This window comes from Blennius ocellaris (assembly GCF_963422515.1).
Source record: "Blennius ocellaris genome assembly, chromosome: 3".
NCBI lineage: Eukaryota > Metazoa > Chordata > Actinopteri > Blenniiformes > Blenniidae > Blennius > Blennius ocellaris.
In genome coordinates, this window is record NC_137652.1 from 13,628,578 (window position 1) to 13,647,187 (window position 18,610).

An 18,610-nucleotide genomic window follows, 5' to 3' on the forward strand; every position below is an offset into this window, starting at 1 on the left:
TACAATTGGATTTGCCATGAATTAGGTTTTGAAGCGCAATGCCTGAGCTGTATTTCCAAGGTTGTTTCAATAGTAATGCGTTTCACAACAGCTTAGTCTTTTTAACCTTTCTTGTTAAGCGTGTAAATAATACCAATACATAGAAAATAAATAAATAAATGCAATCTTCTTTATAAAATGATTACAAGATAATATTACACTACATTACATGTTTGAGAAATCTGGAGCATGAAGATCTTTTTTGGAAAAAAAGGTGATCGATGCTTACTAAAATCACACACTAAAGTGCAACAATATCCATAAAGGTTTTAGAACCAGACCACAGGGTCACACTGAGGAGAACACCAGTCACATACTATGCCATATAGTTTCATATATTTCCACAATCAAGTGTGACATTATGCGAAACCGCAGCCACACAGGTCACATAATTTATTCCATAGGCGTGGAACAGATGTAGTTTTTGACCTCTGTTTTCTTTCAACAGTAATGACACGGGCATCTTTGTGTCAGATATCATCAGAGGAGGCGTAGCGGATTCAGATGGCAGGCTGTTACTAGGTGACCAGATTCTGTCAATCAACGGGGAGGACGTCCGTGCAGCATCGCAGGAGCATGCCAAGACACTTCTACAGGTCAGAGACATTTATATTTCCGCAAGCAGAGTCTGTAAACTAATGAGTGGTTTACTCAAGATGTCCCTTCACTCTCAGGGCTGTGGTGGAGAAGTTCACCTGGAGGTGGCACGTTTTAAAGCCGGGGTGCAGTATTCACAACGGAGTCAGGTACACTGTTCCCTTCGATGCTTCTTTAAAAGAAATCACCAAAATGTTTAATTTGCCCTGTCTTGATTTAACTGTGATTTATTTCTATATTGCATAGTGTATAGCTTATCTATTACTGTCCTCCACTTTTTTAACATCAGTACTTTGTGAACCTAGGAGTACTTTAAGTTGTGTTTTATCCAGAGCGAAGACTCTGACTGTTCCACACTGACCCCCTCAAGTGGATGTGATGCCGTTTTCAGTCACCAGAGGGAGACAGATAACAAAACATGGAAAACCAGTGAGTAGCACTTTATTGTGTTCAATTGGCTGAAAACCACTTCTCTGCCTATAATGCAATTTGCCATCCATTTAAAGTGTGCTTTAGCCAACCAGAAATACAAATTTGATTCATTTATCTTTGGATTTTTGCAGCATTACAAGACCTCGACATCAGAAAAGTAATCATTCACAAGGTAAGCCAGGTAGAAAATAACACCTAATAGCTAAATGTGGTTTATGAGTACCCTGCTGTACAGATGGTAGTGACCTTTCAATTGTTGAATCTCCTCCTAAGGTGAGAAAATGAGTTGCACTCATTGAAAAGATTATTCTTTCACTTAAAGTTAAGTTAGTATCTACAATCTTTATATATAATCATGAAACTATAGCACCAAGTTCTCATTTTGTAAAAATGTGTCTTTGTTGGATTTATCCTTTATCCATATCTCGAAATTAAAATGTGGGTCTTGAACTGTACGAACATTTCAATGCTTCTTGTAACTTTCCCCAAAGTAAGGCAAGAGAAACCTGCTTCCCTCTGGTTTCTCCATAAATCACTACTGACATTCAAAGTGTTACATGTCATGATGTCATGTCTTCAGTCTGCCTTGTGATCATCTCATATATGGTCCACATGGTCCCTAACATGTGTGGTATCACTGTAGGGTCTATGTGACTCGCTGGGCATCAGTGTCGCTGGAGGAGTGGGCAGTCCCCATGGCAACGTTCCTCTTTTTATTGCTACCATGGATACCAATGGATTGGCTGCCAAAACACAGAAATTACAGGTGGGGGGAGCCATGTGTCCTTGTCTGTGTGTGTGTTTGGACTTCTTGTTACATCTTTAGTTGCGTCCATAAACTGCTAACACTTACAGTTCAACCCCGCTGAGCAAAGAGTGGTCCAAACGACATCTTTAAAATTGTTATTGGTAATAGTTATTGGTTGGTGATATATGACGGGCTCAAAAAAGTATTGTGACTTAATGTTTGCCCTCAATAACATCGATGCATCACGTCATCCAGAGGTCTTGTTCATATGATGTCCAGACAGCACCTATATACAATGTCCAGGAAAGACATACAAAAAACTTTCATTCTGGCCTCCCTGAAGACGTCTTGAAGACGTGTGGAAATGACATAATTAAAGATGTCATTTGGACCACTGTTGCTCAGTGGGCTGTTTGATATGGGTTTTGGGTGATAGGATTCATATTTATTCAATTGCTCCCTTAGATGTCAGTCTAAAAGTTTGTTGACAAGCCTGTTTGAGTTTAACGCCTTCTGATCTATTTTCTCTTTTGAAATGAAAATTATGACAACTCATTCTCAAAGACGTTGGACAGGTTGCAATCAGCTGATCACAAAGATTTGAGCTGAATTAGGAAAAAGACAAATTATTCTAGAAAAGATGGAGCACAATTGAAATCTCTTCAGTTTTGGTTGTCTGTCAAATAAAAGCATTTATATGATCAGGTTTGAATATTTTTAATCTCTCCTTAAAGTTCAGTTACCAGTACCATTGTCTCAATAAAGCCATAAGTTAGTCTTAGTCCTGCTTTACTGTTAATTGAAAAACAAAAATAATATTGTTAATATTTCTGCTGTGTATTTCAAGCCTTTGCTATTTCCATTAGCTAGTTCCACTGAAACACAGTATCCCCCCCCCCCCCCCCCCCCCCCCCCCCAACATGCAATGTATCTTTTAACTATTTTAAAATAATGGTCATATAAAACATGCATTATATTTGAGGTATCGATTGGGGAAGACATGAAGACGCTTCATATGTACATTCATCATCAAAAGCACCCAGGAGGAGGACAGTGGTTATAAGAATACATCTCAAGAGATTAATTATAAACCTGTACAGTTAATCTAGAAGGTGCAAAGCAATATTATGTCTTTGTGCCCGCATGTGGGCGTGCGTGTGTGTGTGTGTGTGTCATCCAGACAGGTGACAAGGTCCTGAGCATCAATGATGTGTCCACTGAGGGAATGACTCATGCCCTTGCTGGATCTTTGCTGAAGAACGCCACAGGAACCATCAGTCTGCAGGTAGTGTCACATAGAGACATACAGTCGTTAGTATGTAATCCCTGGGAGGCAGTAAGTCTCTGGGCAATAACACCAGTATAGAATATCTCATAGTCTGCTTCCTGTCACACTGTGGCTACATTTGTTACAGTTTACATTCTGACATAAATTACAGTTAGTTCAAACACAAATGTTTAACAAGAAGCATAAATACACATTTTGCACCGATATATTGACGTAATTTAATAATCATGTGTTGGTCTGGCATTGAAGACTAACATCAATGGTTCACTTATCCTGATTCAAAGTCGGTGAAAACACTCAAACAAAAATAAATGTGAACAACATGGATGATGGATGGATGGATGAATGAATGGAACTTCATACAAATTGATGAAAACAAAAAACGTGAATAACCGCTCTGCATAGTTGTTTGGGGTACTTTGCAGGTAAATTGCATTAAGTACACTTAAGAACAGGCTAGAATGTCTAATTGCTCTCATGTAATCCCAGATTTTATGTCTGCTATTTCTGTGCTACTATCAAGGGACTAAATGAATGAATGAAATAATGGGATGTTTCTTCGATGGATGAAACTTTAAGTATCTAAGGTGCTACAAAGTTAAATCTCGACGTGTGCACACAAGGGGGAGATATTGTCCTTTCCATCGGGAGAAGAAAGACAATGTCAGTATTGTTGTTGCAAGTGGTTTCAGGTTTAATTAGAAAGAAATAGGTCTTCAGAAGAATATCAACAAGCAACCAATTTATTTAACAAAAATAGTGATCAGCGAATCTGTAGTGGTGCAGTGTTTATATGTCTCACCTAGTACCAAGAATGTCCCCTTTTAGAGTGAAGCTGTATGTGTGTTCTACCTGTGTGTGAAGGGAGGGTTTCTCAGGGTGCTGCTTGACTCTAAATTGCCCATAGTGTGAATGTGAGTTCTGTGGGTTTCAGTCTGTCTCTGTGTTTGTCCTGCGATTTACTGCCCATCTGTATTGGGTGTACCCTTCCTTCACGCATCGTCAGCTGGGTTCAACTCCAATCCCCCCAATATTAAGTTGGATAAAGCAGTGGAGAAGATGATCCTTGGACAGACTTGTCGTGTTGAGTATGCTTGGATGTACAGTATGAAGTAGCAAAAAGAAACTGAAATTTTGGTCTCGGGACTGCAGAGAAGTCGTGGATAACGAAAAATCCGTGAGAGTGCCAAGTTTTCCAGAGAAACTTTGCAGGTCTACTCGTCATATACTCTTTCATTCATGATCCTTTGATAGCATACAGCGGACAGCTCAAAAGAAAGGTGGTCAGATCATCGTGTTACATTCAATATAGACTAAAAGTCTCTATATATTTTGAGTTCTTTTTTAAATGACAGATAAATGCAGGGAAAGTGTTTTTACCTTGCTGACATGTTTCGGCTGCAACTGCGACCTTCCTCAGAGCGTCATCCAAGTAAACGTCTGTATGTAACCAGGCAAGGTTGAGCTCTGCATTGTGCTGATAATGTGACAAACTGGCTGGACACAGGCTTCTCTTTGGAGACGGTCTTTTGTTTTCTGACAATACAAAGTACATGAACACCTTCTGGTTGGACACGAGAAAAAGTTCCAGGAAACATGCGATATAATTAAAAGTCAAAATCTCTTACAAAGAACAACATGCAAAATACAGTTATTATGAAAACGAATGGGACAGAGATTGACTGCTCATCTCTCTAAACAAAGTTCCAGGAAAAAGAGAGAGGTGAGGGTACACAAGTCTATTTAAAGCCAGAGTAGGACGTAATGAACAGGTGAAACACCTGGAGCATGAATCATTATAGTATTATAACTCAATATATAGATTTCAGGTTGGTTATTAATAGTAATTTTGTGTAAATCTAAATTAAGCAACCATGAAATAGATATATCAGTGAAAATGACCGTATTACGCACACAAATGCAATAGTCAGCACATGTGACTGCTGCTACAACATCCCTTGCACACAGTTTGATGAACTTGTGAAACTTCAGAATAGACGAGTGACAAAGGAATTATTGCTCTTTTAGCTCGAACACAACAAACCCAGTGTAGTTATCAGTATTAGTACTTTGAAGAGACTATGAAGCGTGCAACTCTCCGGTGTTCTCCTCACTGAATTTCTGAGGAGTGTTAGGGATGCACCAGAGGAGATGTTTTCACTTTATTCTCAACGACAAAGTGCATGATGAAAAAACAAAAAATCTACCTCCTCGAAATGTTATTTTTTTTTTCCCTCATGAGTGGCCCTGAAAGTCTTCTGTGGTTTTCTCATGCGGTTTCCAACGTCTAATGTGTGATTGGTCAGAAAACAGAAGTGGTTAATGTGAAATGGAGCAGAAGATCTGCGCCGGAGTTTTATCCCAATTAGGGCAAACTTATTTTTACCACCTCAAGATGACAAATTTCTCTGTTTTTTCAGACCATATATCCACCTCTCGGCTGAACCTTGGGAACTTTAAGTTTTGTTTTAGAGTTAAGCATTGAGTTATGGGTAAAGATCAGTAAATGCAGCGACTCACAAAAAATAAAATAAAAACAACACATGAAAACTCAACATGTCTGTGTTTGTTTCAAGGTGGCACAGGGTTCTTGGGGATGCAGTACTGAGGACCACAGTGAAATGCATGCCGGGTCCTTAACTCAGCCCAGCAGTCTCACCTGGACTCACAACAACCTTTGGTAAGCATCAGTGTCGATATTCTCCTGTTCATGTAACTTACTATATAGAGCTGAATCACCCACTGAATGACAGTGGCACCTGAGCATTTCTTTGAGTATTTATCTCCTTCAGCAGCTCCATCAGTTGAAGCAGTGGGCTAGCCGCCAGTTACGAAGCTTCTTTTAACGTTTCTTTTTGTTAAACTCTCACCTTACCCACTCATGTTGACAAAGTAAAATTTCTATGTATATTTTGTAACATCTTGACCTTACCTGTTGAAATATGTTAACACTGAAATAACACAGCACTGCTGTTAAAGCGTCCATGTAAATGAGTGAACTGGGCTAAAATACGAGAAAAGGGTAGAAAGCTACTCCACAACTTCATTCCTTTGATTTTTTTTTTTTTATTCCCCACAGCTCTCGCATGTATAAGACCATCACTCTTGAGAGAGGCTCCTCAGGCCTGGGATTTAGCATCGTAGGGGGCTTTGGCAGCCCACATGGGGATCTACCGATCTACATTAAAACCGTTTTCAACAAGGTGAGAAAACATTCAACAGGCTTTGTTTCCTGGTTGTGACATCACAGAAGAAAAATCGTCTGCATTCAGTAATAAACTCATGGAGCATTTTAACAAGATATCTCGTTGATTCTTTGCCATACAAGTACAATTATACACAATACTTGACCTATTATCATGTCTATGGATCTTTCACACGTTTTTATTCTATCTTTACCTGTTTCAGCAACATTAAATAAACATTCCTACTGTGGATTTTAAGTGTAACATCACAATCCATTGTGATGTTACAATGTTAATATGATGATACAGGATATTATGGCCTTTTACCTTATTTTTCTGAATCAGTCATTCACATCAGGATTATTCTGTTCCAGCCTAATTTTGCTGAACATATGTGTCATCATGGCAGCGTGAAGGGTTTGTGATCTCTGGTGGATGATGGTGGGCCTGTCTTTCTCCTCTGTAGGGGGCAGCCATGGAGGATGGCAGACTGAAGCGCGGAGATCAAATCATTGCTGTGAACGGACACTGCCTGGAAGGCGTGACTCATGCTGAAGCTGTGGACATCCTGAAAAAGACCAAAGGCACTGTAGTCCTCACTGTGCTCTCCTGAGTCCCGGCCCATTGTGTCCCATTTTGATTACATCTCACCAAAATAGCCCTGGAGGGACATAGCTGCTTCTTCTTTTAGTACTGCTTCGCACAGACTTGAGGACGCCAAGAATGGGAGGACAGAATCGAAGACATTTTCATTTACAGTAATCATTAGAAGAGCCAGTACTTAGTCACTTGCTACTCGGGCAAGCTACCTCTACCGACAAACACAGCTTGGATGTGTTGACATATACGCAGTATTTCTGGTCTTACCACATATTCACATGAAGTTCTTCGTTTTTATGTGTATATATGAAGAAGAGGTATTATTTAAAAAGGACCACAGAAGAGATTAATGTGACCAAAGTCCAGCAGGAAATTTAAAAAAGCCAATAAGACAGTGTCCAAGATAGATAGATAGATAGATAGATAGTGTGAGATATCCACATACACATGTTAATTCTGCTGGAAATACAAATGAGTGCAACAGAAAGATCTCCCAAGAAACAAGATGACGTGTATCTCTCCTCTCTCGTACTGTGACGAACTCCTAAGACCCTATAAATGCCAAGTGCTTCTGCCAATTTTTCTATGGCAAAATGGTTTTAGGATACTTGCTTTGAAACGCTGTTCTCGTTCTCGTATCCTCGCAATTAAAAATGTGTCACAGTTTCATCAATGTTTAATGCATTGCATGACATGCTGACAATTAGCAGTTACAGTCACCATATGTTGAACAGGTAGAATAGAAAACACACGTTTTGGTACACTCGAAGGATGCTGTTTGCTGGTGTATTTATTTGTGTTTTCATAGCCCGCAAAGGGATCAGTTGAGGTTGGGTTTTTTTTTTGTTTTTAGGAATAGAAGAAAATATTGATACTGTCTAATGTGCAATGTTTATTTAGAAACACTGATCCTTTTTTTAAGACTTCATTTACACTGCAATACTCACTCATTGTAATTTATTTCATTTCATTCAAGTGAATAGTCATAGCTACAACACGCACATTTATGAGTTAGGCTTTGTGTAACATTGTGTTGTTGATCTCCTGTAAGTGATCTTTATTAAAAAAAAATTTGGTAGAGTTTTGTATCTGAGGCAGTTTTTCTGTTGACTTAGTTGCCCTGTGTGTAATTTCACAGTGAAAGAAATATATATGGTACATGTTCTTATATTAATAATAGTTGACAACAACTCCTCGTTCTTTCCTTTTTTGTTGATTGTCATGTCTCTCTGGAATATTTTTGGAGGATGAAAAGCCAGTGCTGATCACGTCCTTGTCTTGCCCATAGATAAGCAAAGGAAGAAGTAATTCACAACTGTTAAACTCCTAAACTGTTAAATTGTTAAAGTATGTCTGGGCAAGTAGACACATTTTTAAGAATAGATGCAAGAATGTCTTCCGCATATTTTTGCATATAGTTCCAAAGCGATGAACTACATTTTGCCTTAGAGGTGTTTTATAGTGGTAGTTATGCTCTTTGTCTTTATAGCTTCCGTTCACTCTGTCAAACATGAATATATTTGCAGAATCGTTCGGGTTTAGTCAAGGTGACGGGAAGAACAATGTGTCAAACAGAGACTTTCGGGCAGCTCTAAATCATGGAGTAACCGAAGAGGAGACAAGAGGTGAGGGGAGAAAAAGTGAAAACAAACATGGTCGAGAGAAGAAAAAGAAATGAGTCCAACGTGAGAACAAAGGCATTTTCAACTCGAGTCAGAGAAACACAGAGGGAGAGTACACCTGTGCCTTTTCTTTGTAAATGCACAGAACTTTCTCTTTAATTACTGGAGTTACTGGTGACGACTTGACAAACAATACATTTGCACACAAATGTCTCATTTAGGAAATAGGAGGCATCTAGGGAGATCCTGTCTGGAGCCTCCGCATTAATCAAAGCCATCTGTTCACATTGCAAGCTTTATTGAAACCCAGCCATAGCAGTCTGGTTTATCCTTCTCCAGATGAACAATTGCTTGCCTGCTGGCATGAGGAGAGTTTTAAGATGGAGAAATGGCAAAATCCTTTTAGATGCATTTAACTTGGATGGTTTCAACAAAATATTATCTCTCTTCTTCTGTGAATATTAAAATACATGCAGCATTTTTTTAACTTCTATCTTTTCTATGAGACATAAGTTTTTATTTTTAGACTCGAAAACTATTTCCTTTAACTAGTTAGAAGACATATGTAATCAGGCTAAAAGCAACTGGACACCGGTTACCTCCTCGTCTTTCCCACATTTTTTTTTCTAACCATTTGCAAAGTGGTAGAAACATTATTCTGATGGCTGCATAGATTAATAACAAAACTTTATTTTCATGAGACACTTGAAACGCACTAATGATCCTCTCTCTCTCGGGGAGGTGGCTGTGGCCAAATGTTTGATCTATGTCTTGCTGTCATATCTGTCCATATCCACAATTCCACAGGATTATGTCATCCCCCCCCCCTAACCTGGTGGGACAGAAGGGAGAAAAAATGGTGGACCCAAAAAAAGTCTCTTCTTCCTCTTCACCCATTCCCATGAGGTTTTATTTGGAAATATTAGCCTGCACAGCAAATATGCCAGTCCTAAGTAATTCAGTCCAGTGCTGAGTCTTAAAATCGTGCTTCCTTTAAATCGAGACAAATATATCCAAAAAGGAAGATTTGCTGTAACTCCATCACATACTGTGGAGTGAGCTAACAATTTAGGTGCTCACGACACTTCCCTACACTAAGTCTAGGTTGTCAAGAGCAAATGAGCTGGACTGATTGAGAATTTGACACAGAGAAGCATGCATGCCTGTTTCATTCAGGGGCATCGCCTGAAGCAAGAAATAATTAGGTGCAGTCATGTACTTATAGTGGTGAATGACATGTCGTATCTTCTTGTTGTGAGTTTTCAGCCCTCACTGTCTGAACAAAACATAATGTGAAGATCACATTAGGCCCCGTTTACAAGACAACTTTTCATGCGACAACACCATCTAATCCGTTAAAAAAAGAAATAAGAAAAAAAAAAAAAAAGGACCGTGTTTACGTTACAGCAACGGACACGCTGACAACGATGTGGTGAGTATGCCGGGTCACGCGAGGGCGCTGTCGCTTCTTTTTGTAATGAAACCACACAGACGCTATAAACGTGAAGAAAATGGAGAGCACCTGACATCCTTATTGGACTGATGACGATTCGGATGCTGTCAGGGGTGAGTGTCAACTATTAAACTACCAATATGGATAATGAAACTAGAATACGGACCGCGAGTCATGCCACTACACGTTTTGTATCACTGGAAGGAACGGCGAGAGGGTAGAGGTGGGTGAGCATGCGCAGTAACAGCACTTTGTAGCTTCCGGGAGTCTCTGCAGCTGTCCGACAGTGGAATCTTTTCACCTTAGGAGTTGGTATAAAAACTTCGTGGATACAGTGGATTTGCACACATGTGTCGTAAATAGACCCTCCCCTAAAGTGAAGAAAGTTTTGCATATACATTCGTATTCGTTGTCGTGGAAATGGGGCCTTGTTTATTTCTTCCAAATTTAGATAATAAAGACTTGTCTTCCCTCTTTTATGTCAGTCATTCAATTATGGAAAAGGTTTTTTTTTTTTTTTTAAACAGCTACGTAAATTATGTGTAAATAGGGTCCCAGTAATGATGTAGTGGTAACGAGAACTTCCCAGGTTGAAGTCTGGGTTTTTGCTGTGAAGTTTGGATATTCTCCCTGTGCATGGTTTTCTCCAGGTATTCTCTTTTGTTCCACTCAAGATAGGTTAGTGCATTTGGAAGTCTCTCTTAACATATTTTTTTTTGTTTTTACAACTATAGTTTAGTGCCATTCAACCTTTGTTAAAACATGTTGCTTTACCAAGTTTTTCAAAGGTGTACATGCCCTTTTAAACATTTTTTTTTTACTCTGCCAGTAATTAATGATGAACAGACAACTCGTCCACAAAACTGCAACCTTGGACAACTCGTCCATGAATTCCGGACAACTCCTCTATGTCTATTTTCTTTCAGCATTATTGATTTGAAGGATTGGATTTCAAAGTATATTTGACACATTTGGAAGGATTATTAAGTATGTTTGACACAAAAACACAAATATTGGCAGCTGCCCAGAGCGCAAACTCAACAGGTACTGTCTTCACAAATACAGTTTTCAGAAATGTATTTCTGAAAACAAATAAGCCATTGAGTCGCTTCTCAGTTGACGGCTTTGAGTGATGCATTCAGGTGCTCGTTAACATGTCGGAAGCGCACCTTCCAACATGTTAACAAGCTGCGGAGGTCATACCGTAGCGAGGTTACATGTTTTTTCAGCATCATTGATTTAAATAATTGGATTTCAAAGTCGGAATGGGATAACCTCCGCTTCATAGCTGACTGCTTCGAGTGATGCGTTCAGGTGCATCACGTAAGCGGCCCTCCGACATGTTAACAAGCTGCGGCGCGTTCTTACAGATGCGTTCTTATCACTTGATAAACAAAGACCATTCTTCACGAGAAACAAAGCCATATGGGACTATACTAAATATATTAGATATATGAAACATATACAAAATGTCAATTAGAAATAATATGTAAAGTACATAGTACAGGATATATTTTCGCCCGTAAAATTCTGAAATCTCATCCATGGACGAGTTCTCTGAGGTTGCAGTTTTGTGGACGAGTTGTCCTACAATCGTAGTTAATTACAGATTTTGATTCCTTGGACATCATGAATTAGAAATTAATTGAATCATCAAATCCAAGGACACTGCATCCAAAGTTGTGTGCACAGTGTTGTAGTGGTTGGATTTGTCAACTCACAGCAAGAGGGCTCCAGGTTCAAGCTGGGAATAGGCCTCTCTTTATGGAGTGTGTGGTTTTACTCTTGCTTCCACCCATTTGGGAATAATTGGTGACTTTAAATTACTTGTCAGTGTGTCTGAGAGGGCAGTCTGTCTGTCTGTCTGTCTGTTTTGCTAGAGTCATACATGGGGAATGTGTGCATATTCTGTCACAAGCATGTAGCCACTTTATGTGGCTGATACATTAGATAATATAGATTGTATTTGGTTCAATTATAATAACATTTCCCACTTAAAGATTTGACCTAGCTCACCTTAGAAGATTGCTCATTTAGTTAATCTTCCTGTTTTTTCAGAATATAATTCTGTGTATATTTATAGAACGAATTATCGTAACATGCATAAAAAAACAACCCTCAATTGCATGGTTTAATTAAAAAAAATAATAATAATGAGTCAGGATCAACGTCTTCTTTTAACAGTACTGCATTTTTTCCACATGAGGGCGGTGTGTGTGCTGTTATCGACACAGAATTTGCACGGACCTAATCTGACTTGTAGAAGTACCACATTACACCTAAATGCTGTGATGTGCCAGTTGGCCGCAGGCCTCAGACAAATGTGTGCCTCCAGCGAAGGGCCTGCAGTATTAAGACATGTCTTTGGTCTGATCCAAGACTGCAACCTGTTGTTCCTTAAATAATAAGCCAAAAATAGACTGAATGAAAGGAAGGAGGATGTGAACATGAAATGAATGAACAACAGGCACTTGTGAATAAACCAGATATATAGCTGGCACATTATCACAAACTATTGGTCCATTTGTCACAGGACACCTAATGTATTTCACCTATTGGCTTTGAGCTGATATTCAGACAGTCAAGACCGTCAAGACAGTTCAAGGCAAACACATACACAGATGTAACGGGCTCTGGGTTAAAAATTATTGTTACTTTATTAGAGCAAATTTGAGAATAAAAAACAAATGCAGAACAAACGCATGACAATGTTAAGGCCCTCTTTAAAAGGCGTGACTTCAGACGACAGACTGTGATTTGTTCAACCTGTGGTCATCCTCCGAGTAGCGCCTGAAGGTTTCTCCCAGCAGAGGCTCCAAGGCCTCGGCTGAGCGGTAGGAGCGAGCTCGCACCGCACAGGCAATAACACCGCCCACTATTGCCACAACCAGCACTGCTGCAACAACAGCTACAGTGATGATCTCAGACAGGGTGAAAGCACGAGCTAGAAAGAGTATGAGAGAGAAAGCAGAGCATGTATCAGATCAGGGTTTTTTTTTTTTTCTTTTTTTGTGGATATGTTTGTGCATGTGTGTCACGTGTGCTTCCCCTCACCTGGCCACTGGACCTCATATGAGTACCCAAGGATATCCGAGGCAGGGACAAACATCTCAGCATTTGTGACAGGAGGCCAGAAAGGAACCATGTTGAACCTGCGGTTGTGTCCAATTGGAGCATTCTCCTCTGGATAAACTATTTCACCTAAAGGCAGAGTACAAATGTTCACCCTTCCACTCATAATTCAAAGTGGCTTACTGTGTCCATGTGGGCACCAGTGGGTGTACCTGGTGCGTGTCTGTTGAGCCACTCGTCAAACATTGCATCGGTGAAGGTGTGCAGCAAGACAAAGATGGGATCGTTGGGTGACAGGTGAGTCTGTCCGCCTGTGCCATTGAGAAAGAGGTGGGCCAAGTTGTGGAGGCTGCGGATCACCGGGTCGTACATCCCCTGGGGGGCACTGTAGCCTAGAAAATATACAGGAAATAAAAAAAACAAAACAAAGCATTGTTAATGAAAGCCTCCGATCTACCAAAATTAGGAACAGAAAAGGCTGTGTTCTCGCTAACCATATGTGCGTGTGGGTGGTAGACTCAGTGAGTGTGTGTTTTTGGCTTTGAGTTTGTATCTATATAATCACACAGCACTTCAGGCACTTTATTTTTGGAGCCCAACTGAACTTGAATATTTCCCTTTGGTTGATCTGGTAAATCTGAATTGCTGCAGACATTCTGATCTCTGACTCATTACTGTGTACCTTCAATTGTATTCCTGAAGCTCTCAGATGAGGTGGAGTAGTAAGGAGGAGTATCGAAGGTGTTGAGCTCCAGACAGTCCAACACATCCTGGGGCTCCGGCAGCCGCTGCACCATGGGCCGGGCCACGTTGCCTGCTGGGTTTCTCCTGATGGGACTGGTCTCTGTACCTAGGTGATGGAGACAGAACCCAAGGTCAGTGGTAATGCAGTGTATCCACTAATGACATAACTTGGTTCGTAGGGCATTCACATTGCAATTCAGACATAGGCCATCCTCAAAGAAAGGGAAAGGAAGTATGATTGGAAATGTTGTATTATTTAATGACTTTCTAATTCCATGTGGGAGACTTGACTAGTTTGATCTGCCTCAAACATGACAGGATGGCAGATTTCTTTTTCAATTATTCAATAAAAGTCAACAGTAGAGTGGGAGCTTTGTGACTGAACACTTTCCCTCGTTTTTTCATACATGCATGATCACTTTCTTTCTTCCCTTTCTTTCCTTCTTTCTTTTTTTTTGCACTTTCTCTCCAGCACACAAGCCCAAGCACATAAACAGAGGGCTACACGACTGAGTTGTCTCTGTGTTTGAAGATTATTCCCGTAGATCAAAGGAACCAGTAGACTGCTAGATTCCTGTCTTCAACAAGCACTTGCACAAATGAGGCAGCCCCCCCTCTAACCTATTTAAGGAGATGTTGCTTGTTGATGCAGGAAATACCAGGCCTGTCATGACTCTCTAACAGGAATAATGAGACGGATCACTCACACGTCAGCTGCTCACATGTTCTACCTGTTACTAAGTCCTTTTTTTTTTCTTTCTTATATACCGCTAAAGTCGTGAATTAGGGATGTAATCTGGTGCCACTGTGGAATGAGATCCAATCCCTGCAAATCTGATTCTACAAAGTCTGGCTTACGCAGCGTTAGGTTATTAGCATAATGGTCCCCTTATTTTAGACTAAATCTTGTGACCCATTTGGAATTCACATTTAAAGGCTGCTGCACATTCTTGTATCTTCTATTGGGAAACGAGGCTCACAGAGCTAAGCCTTTCAAAATTAGTTGTGTTAAGATGCCGCGTGCAACACTTCAGACGCACGCAGCAGCTCAGAAGGCAATGTTGAAGAACTAGAGTCATTTTAAAGACACTGTAGTAATAGCAAGCAATATTGAATTTAGCACAACAGCTGTGAAGTATTATTTATAGCAGCTTATGTTCTACATGTTCTCTTTACGGGTTCTTTGCCCTCTTTTTCTGATGCAGCTGAGACGACGTAGTTAACACAACTCTGCTGTGCAGCGCGATGCGGTTTGTGTCTCTGTGACTGTCTTTACTGTTGCAGATGGTGCCGAAGGTGTCGTAGTCCTCCACGCTCTCGCAGATGACCCTCCACTGGGAGAACACGGAGTTGGCACTGATGGAGTTCATATCGAACGCACTCCTGGCTCCCAGCAGGTCGTCAGTGCAGATGTCGCACTCGCTGCCTCCAATGGCAAAGTTCCAGTATGGCAGGGCAAAGGTGAGATCACCCAGCATGTCCTGTAGGAATACAAAAGGAGAGGACAGGTGTCCCCGAATACATCGACTGACATACTTGTGTAAAGAACAACAACTTCCTCTTCAAATGTTTCCATTAAAATTAAGTGAAAATGAAGTGAACATTTTTTAGTTCTCTTTTCTTGTATCACTAAGTCTTTGCACGCCCTCTTCATAAATGTTTTACAGCTTAAATTTACTTACATTATCATTTGATTTTCTCCTTTCAACTTAAAGATATTTCTCTCCTACACCAGGCTTGTTAGTTTCTGATCATCTTCCCAACATTTTCCTTCTCCCTGTCCTTTATTCTTCTTTTTCATTATCCTGGTGTCTCTCCTCTGCCCTCTTCCACTCACCTGCATGTCTCTCTCCAGTTGAAGCAGTTGAAAGCGATGCCACGTGACAAAACCTGGCCCTTCGTGGGAGAAGTCTACGCCTCCGAAGCTGACCTGTCCTGGCCCCAGGTAAGTCTTACTGACGGAGTAGTAGTGGCTCCAAACAAAGTAGTTGTAAATGGTGATGTTCTCAAATTGTGGGGTGTTGCCATCGGGCCCAAACACATCCTGGTACCTAAAGATAAGGACTGAATGTCACTTTGTGTTTACTTCTCCACATTCCTCCAAGTGAGCCTATTTATCCCCCAAATCCATTCACTTCTTGACTGATTCGAAGTGAAAGTTTCATGTTTTTGACTGAAATAGTACATGTGCATCTTATTGCTTGATGTTGTGGTAAGAGGGAACTCTGCTTTAAATGTGTGACCTGTAGCTAATAAATAATCAGGACATACTGTATTTATCAGAAAGATAAAGGGGTTCTTCAACCTGCAGCAAAATCAATCTACAACAATCCTTACCTAATTGGAGGTTTTTCACAGACTTGTGCACTGCTACTTAGCAGAGTATAATTTCCTTTGCACCTTCTGAAATGGATAATTTGCTCTTCCACCTGCAGTCTTTACAGGGTGCTGCTGGAAGAAATGTTCGGGTTTTCTGATCATTTTCAAAAGGGCACAGCGTGGGTTCATCCATAACTATAATGCTGAGTTTTCAATAGTCAGATTCAGCAAGATTGAGCATACAGCTCCTCAGGCGAAAGCCAGCTGTCTGTTCTATAGTCGTGATAGAAGATCAAACAGGGACTGGGTTAAAAAAAAAAAAACTCCTCTTTTGAAATCCAATCTTTTTAACATGGGATTATGTTGTTACACTTATGTACCGTCTTGTACAGATGACCACTTCAGGGTGGACGGTCCTCTTAGCCTGGTCCAAAGCATTCACAAATGCCTGCTTCTCGGCTGCACTCATCTGCATGATATTCCTTCTGACTGGAGCAAGGTTAATGGGGTGGAGGAAGATAGGGGGGAGGGAAGAGAGAGAACGAGGGATTGTTTTGGTGTGGGAGGAACAGGGGAGGAAAAAAAACGTTATTAAAAATTAACACAGACATTTCCTATTTCAAGCAATAAATGCCTGCCTTAGTTCCCTCGGCTGATGTAGACCTGTGAAATCATAAAGCATATAGTAAAAGATGACATTTGTAAGCTGCCTCAAGCTTTTAGGTCAAAACAGCAGGCGTTCTCTTACCCACAGAGATCCTCTGATCACAGTTGGGGCCAGTCAGTCCGTGTCTACACCGCCCACAGTTGTAGCCACTGAAATTCCCATTACACTGGCAAGTGCGGTTGAAGAATCTCAGCGGCCACCTCTCCCTGTCATCACGGCCAGCATAGGGGTACTGTGGTCCGTGACGTCGATTGTCAGCCGCAATGGACACACATTGCCCTCTTCCCACGGTGGAGCCACACTCATCCCCTGCCACCCCGGAAAAAGATGGGCAACACTGTCCGCTGCGCAGCCCCTCGGGTGTGACACACTCCCGCGGGAACTGGGCAAGTGTTAGGGTGGTGCACAAGGTCACCAGTAGTAGACCCACTCTCCACATGCTGACACACACCAGAAACAGAAGTGAGAATTGAGACTTTTAGAAACATGGGGTAAGTCGGTGGAGAGGGGGTTTTTAAGGTAAAAGTAAAGTAGGTCAGACATTTTAGAAACAGGGTGGGAGATTAGACATGGTGAAAAAAATGTTTTTCATCCACCCTTTGCTAAAACCACTTATCATGTTCAGGGTTGTGAAGGCCCAGAGTCAATCCCAGGACAGATTTTCAGAGATGAAACAACATAGACATACTCTGCAATTAAACTCAAATTCACTCAGTTTGTTCACTTCTTAAAGGCAATTGTCTCAACATTATTCTAAAACTTCACATCTTACACGCCCCTGCAGGCAGTACAAGTCACTATTCATAATTCACAAAGCCATTAGTTGTAAACTCTTACAAGTTCAGAAACGCTTTCAACAATAGACAGCGAGAGATGGTTTGCTTCAATCTTTCCTGTAGTTACATTTGCTCATGTTTTCAGGCTTGTTCATTAGGAATGAATGAAGGAGTGAGTGTTACTTTGGCAAGAGCAATTATACAACAACAAAATAATGATTAAAAACCACAAAGGTTTCCCGGCACCCCTGCAAAATATCCAGCAAACCCAGCTTTAGTCAGTTCCAGATGGTCTGAATCCACCTGCGAAAACTCCCAACTTCCACACATCTATTTTAGATTAAGTCAGAAAGCCTGTTTTATAAACTTCAGTGTATCGTGTAAAACATAATCAGTGTAATCTGGTCCCTACCTCTCTCCGTGCATGCTGCTCCTCTGCAGAAGTGTAGCCACCCAAGAGTCGGCCCCGTACCCTCGTCTGTCTTAAATAGCCATCAAACACATGACCAGACCTTTCTGATGCTTGTGTAAAGCCGAAGCACACACACACACACACAGATACACTTGGGGCTACTCGAGCATTCTCAAACACTCATTCATATGCCTTGTGATCATAGCCCAAATGACGCCACTCGGTGTGCACAAAAAAGAAAAAGAAAAACGATTCAACTGTTGGCAGTAATGCATAAGTCATGCTTGTGGAAATTCATTCATTAATTTTGGCCAATTGTCGAAATGCAATGGTTTATTATCGGCACAAGACAACAGGTGACTGCGTGGAGAAATTCTTGATAATTTATTCATGCAAATGAGTCACTTGTTAACTGCAAGTAATTGTGCAAATGCATGTGCTTAAGTTTTCAAAAGACTTTGATCACACAAAGAAGAGCAAATGTAGAAATCGACGTACTGAGATACACTGAACAAGGAATACCTTCAACAAAATCAGTTTAATTTGATACGGCTGAAATTGCAAATAACAATACAAAGGACAAGAGTTAAATGGAAGAAAAATGAAGAAGGAAAAAAAGTCAATGACAAATCGTCTTTTTAATGTAGTTTAATGAG

The 18,610-nt window shown here is 40.6% G+C and overlaps 2 protein-coding genes across 2 annotated transcripts in view; one reads left to right on the top strand and one right to left on the bottom strand.

The window, feature by feature from the left end:
• The window catches only part of LOC308149418 (multiple PDZ domain protein), a gene marked incomplete at both ends in the record, with an annotated part of 39,338 nt that extends 32,436 nt beyond the window's left edge, over nucleotides 1–6,902 (top strand). Inside the window, 8 exons of the mRNA XM_080521146.1 lie at nucleotides 488–785; nucleotides 969–1,065; nucleotides 1,200–1,240; nucleotides 1,712–1,834; nucleotides 2,997–3,101; nucleotides 5,681–5,784; nucleotides 6,184–6,307; nucleotides 6,756–6,902. Of these exons, the coding sequence (XP_080377272.1) occupies nucleotides 488–785; nucleotides 969–1,065; nucleotides 1,200–1,240; nucleotides 1,712–1,834; nucleotides 2,997–3,101; nucleotides 5,681–5,784; nucleotides 6,184–6,307; nucleotides 6,756–6,902 (1,039 nt within the window). The remainder of the gene's footprint in view (nucleotides 1–487; nucleotides 786–968; nucleotides 1,066–1,199; nucleotides 1,241–1,711; nucleotides 1,835–2,996; nucleotides 3,102–5,680; nucleotides 5,785–6,183; nucleotides 6,308–6,755) is intronic.
• A 5,706-nt stretch (nucleotides 6,903–12,608) lies between these two features.
• tyrp1b (tyrosinase-related protein 1b) lies at nucleotides 12,609–18,008 on the bottom strand. Its single transcript, XM_080520229.1, has 9 exons — nucleotides 17,955–18,008; nucleotides 16,848–17,206; nucleotides 16,480–16,588; nucleotides 15,618–15,831; nucleotides 15,057–15,261; nucleotides 13,719–13,886; nucleotides 13,249–13,428; nucleotides 13,019–13,165; nucleotides 12,609–12,908 (listed from the first exon to the last, which is right to left on the bottom strand). The coding sequence occupies exons 1-9, from the start codon at nucleotides 17,966–17,968 to the stop codon at nucleotides 12,703–12,705; spliced, it is 1,602 nt and encodes a 533-aa protein (XP_080376355.1). The 5' UTR covers nucleotides 17,969–18,008; the 3' UTR covers nucleotides 12,609–12,702.
• Nucleotides 18,009–18,610: the final 602 nt, after the last annotated feature.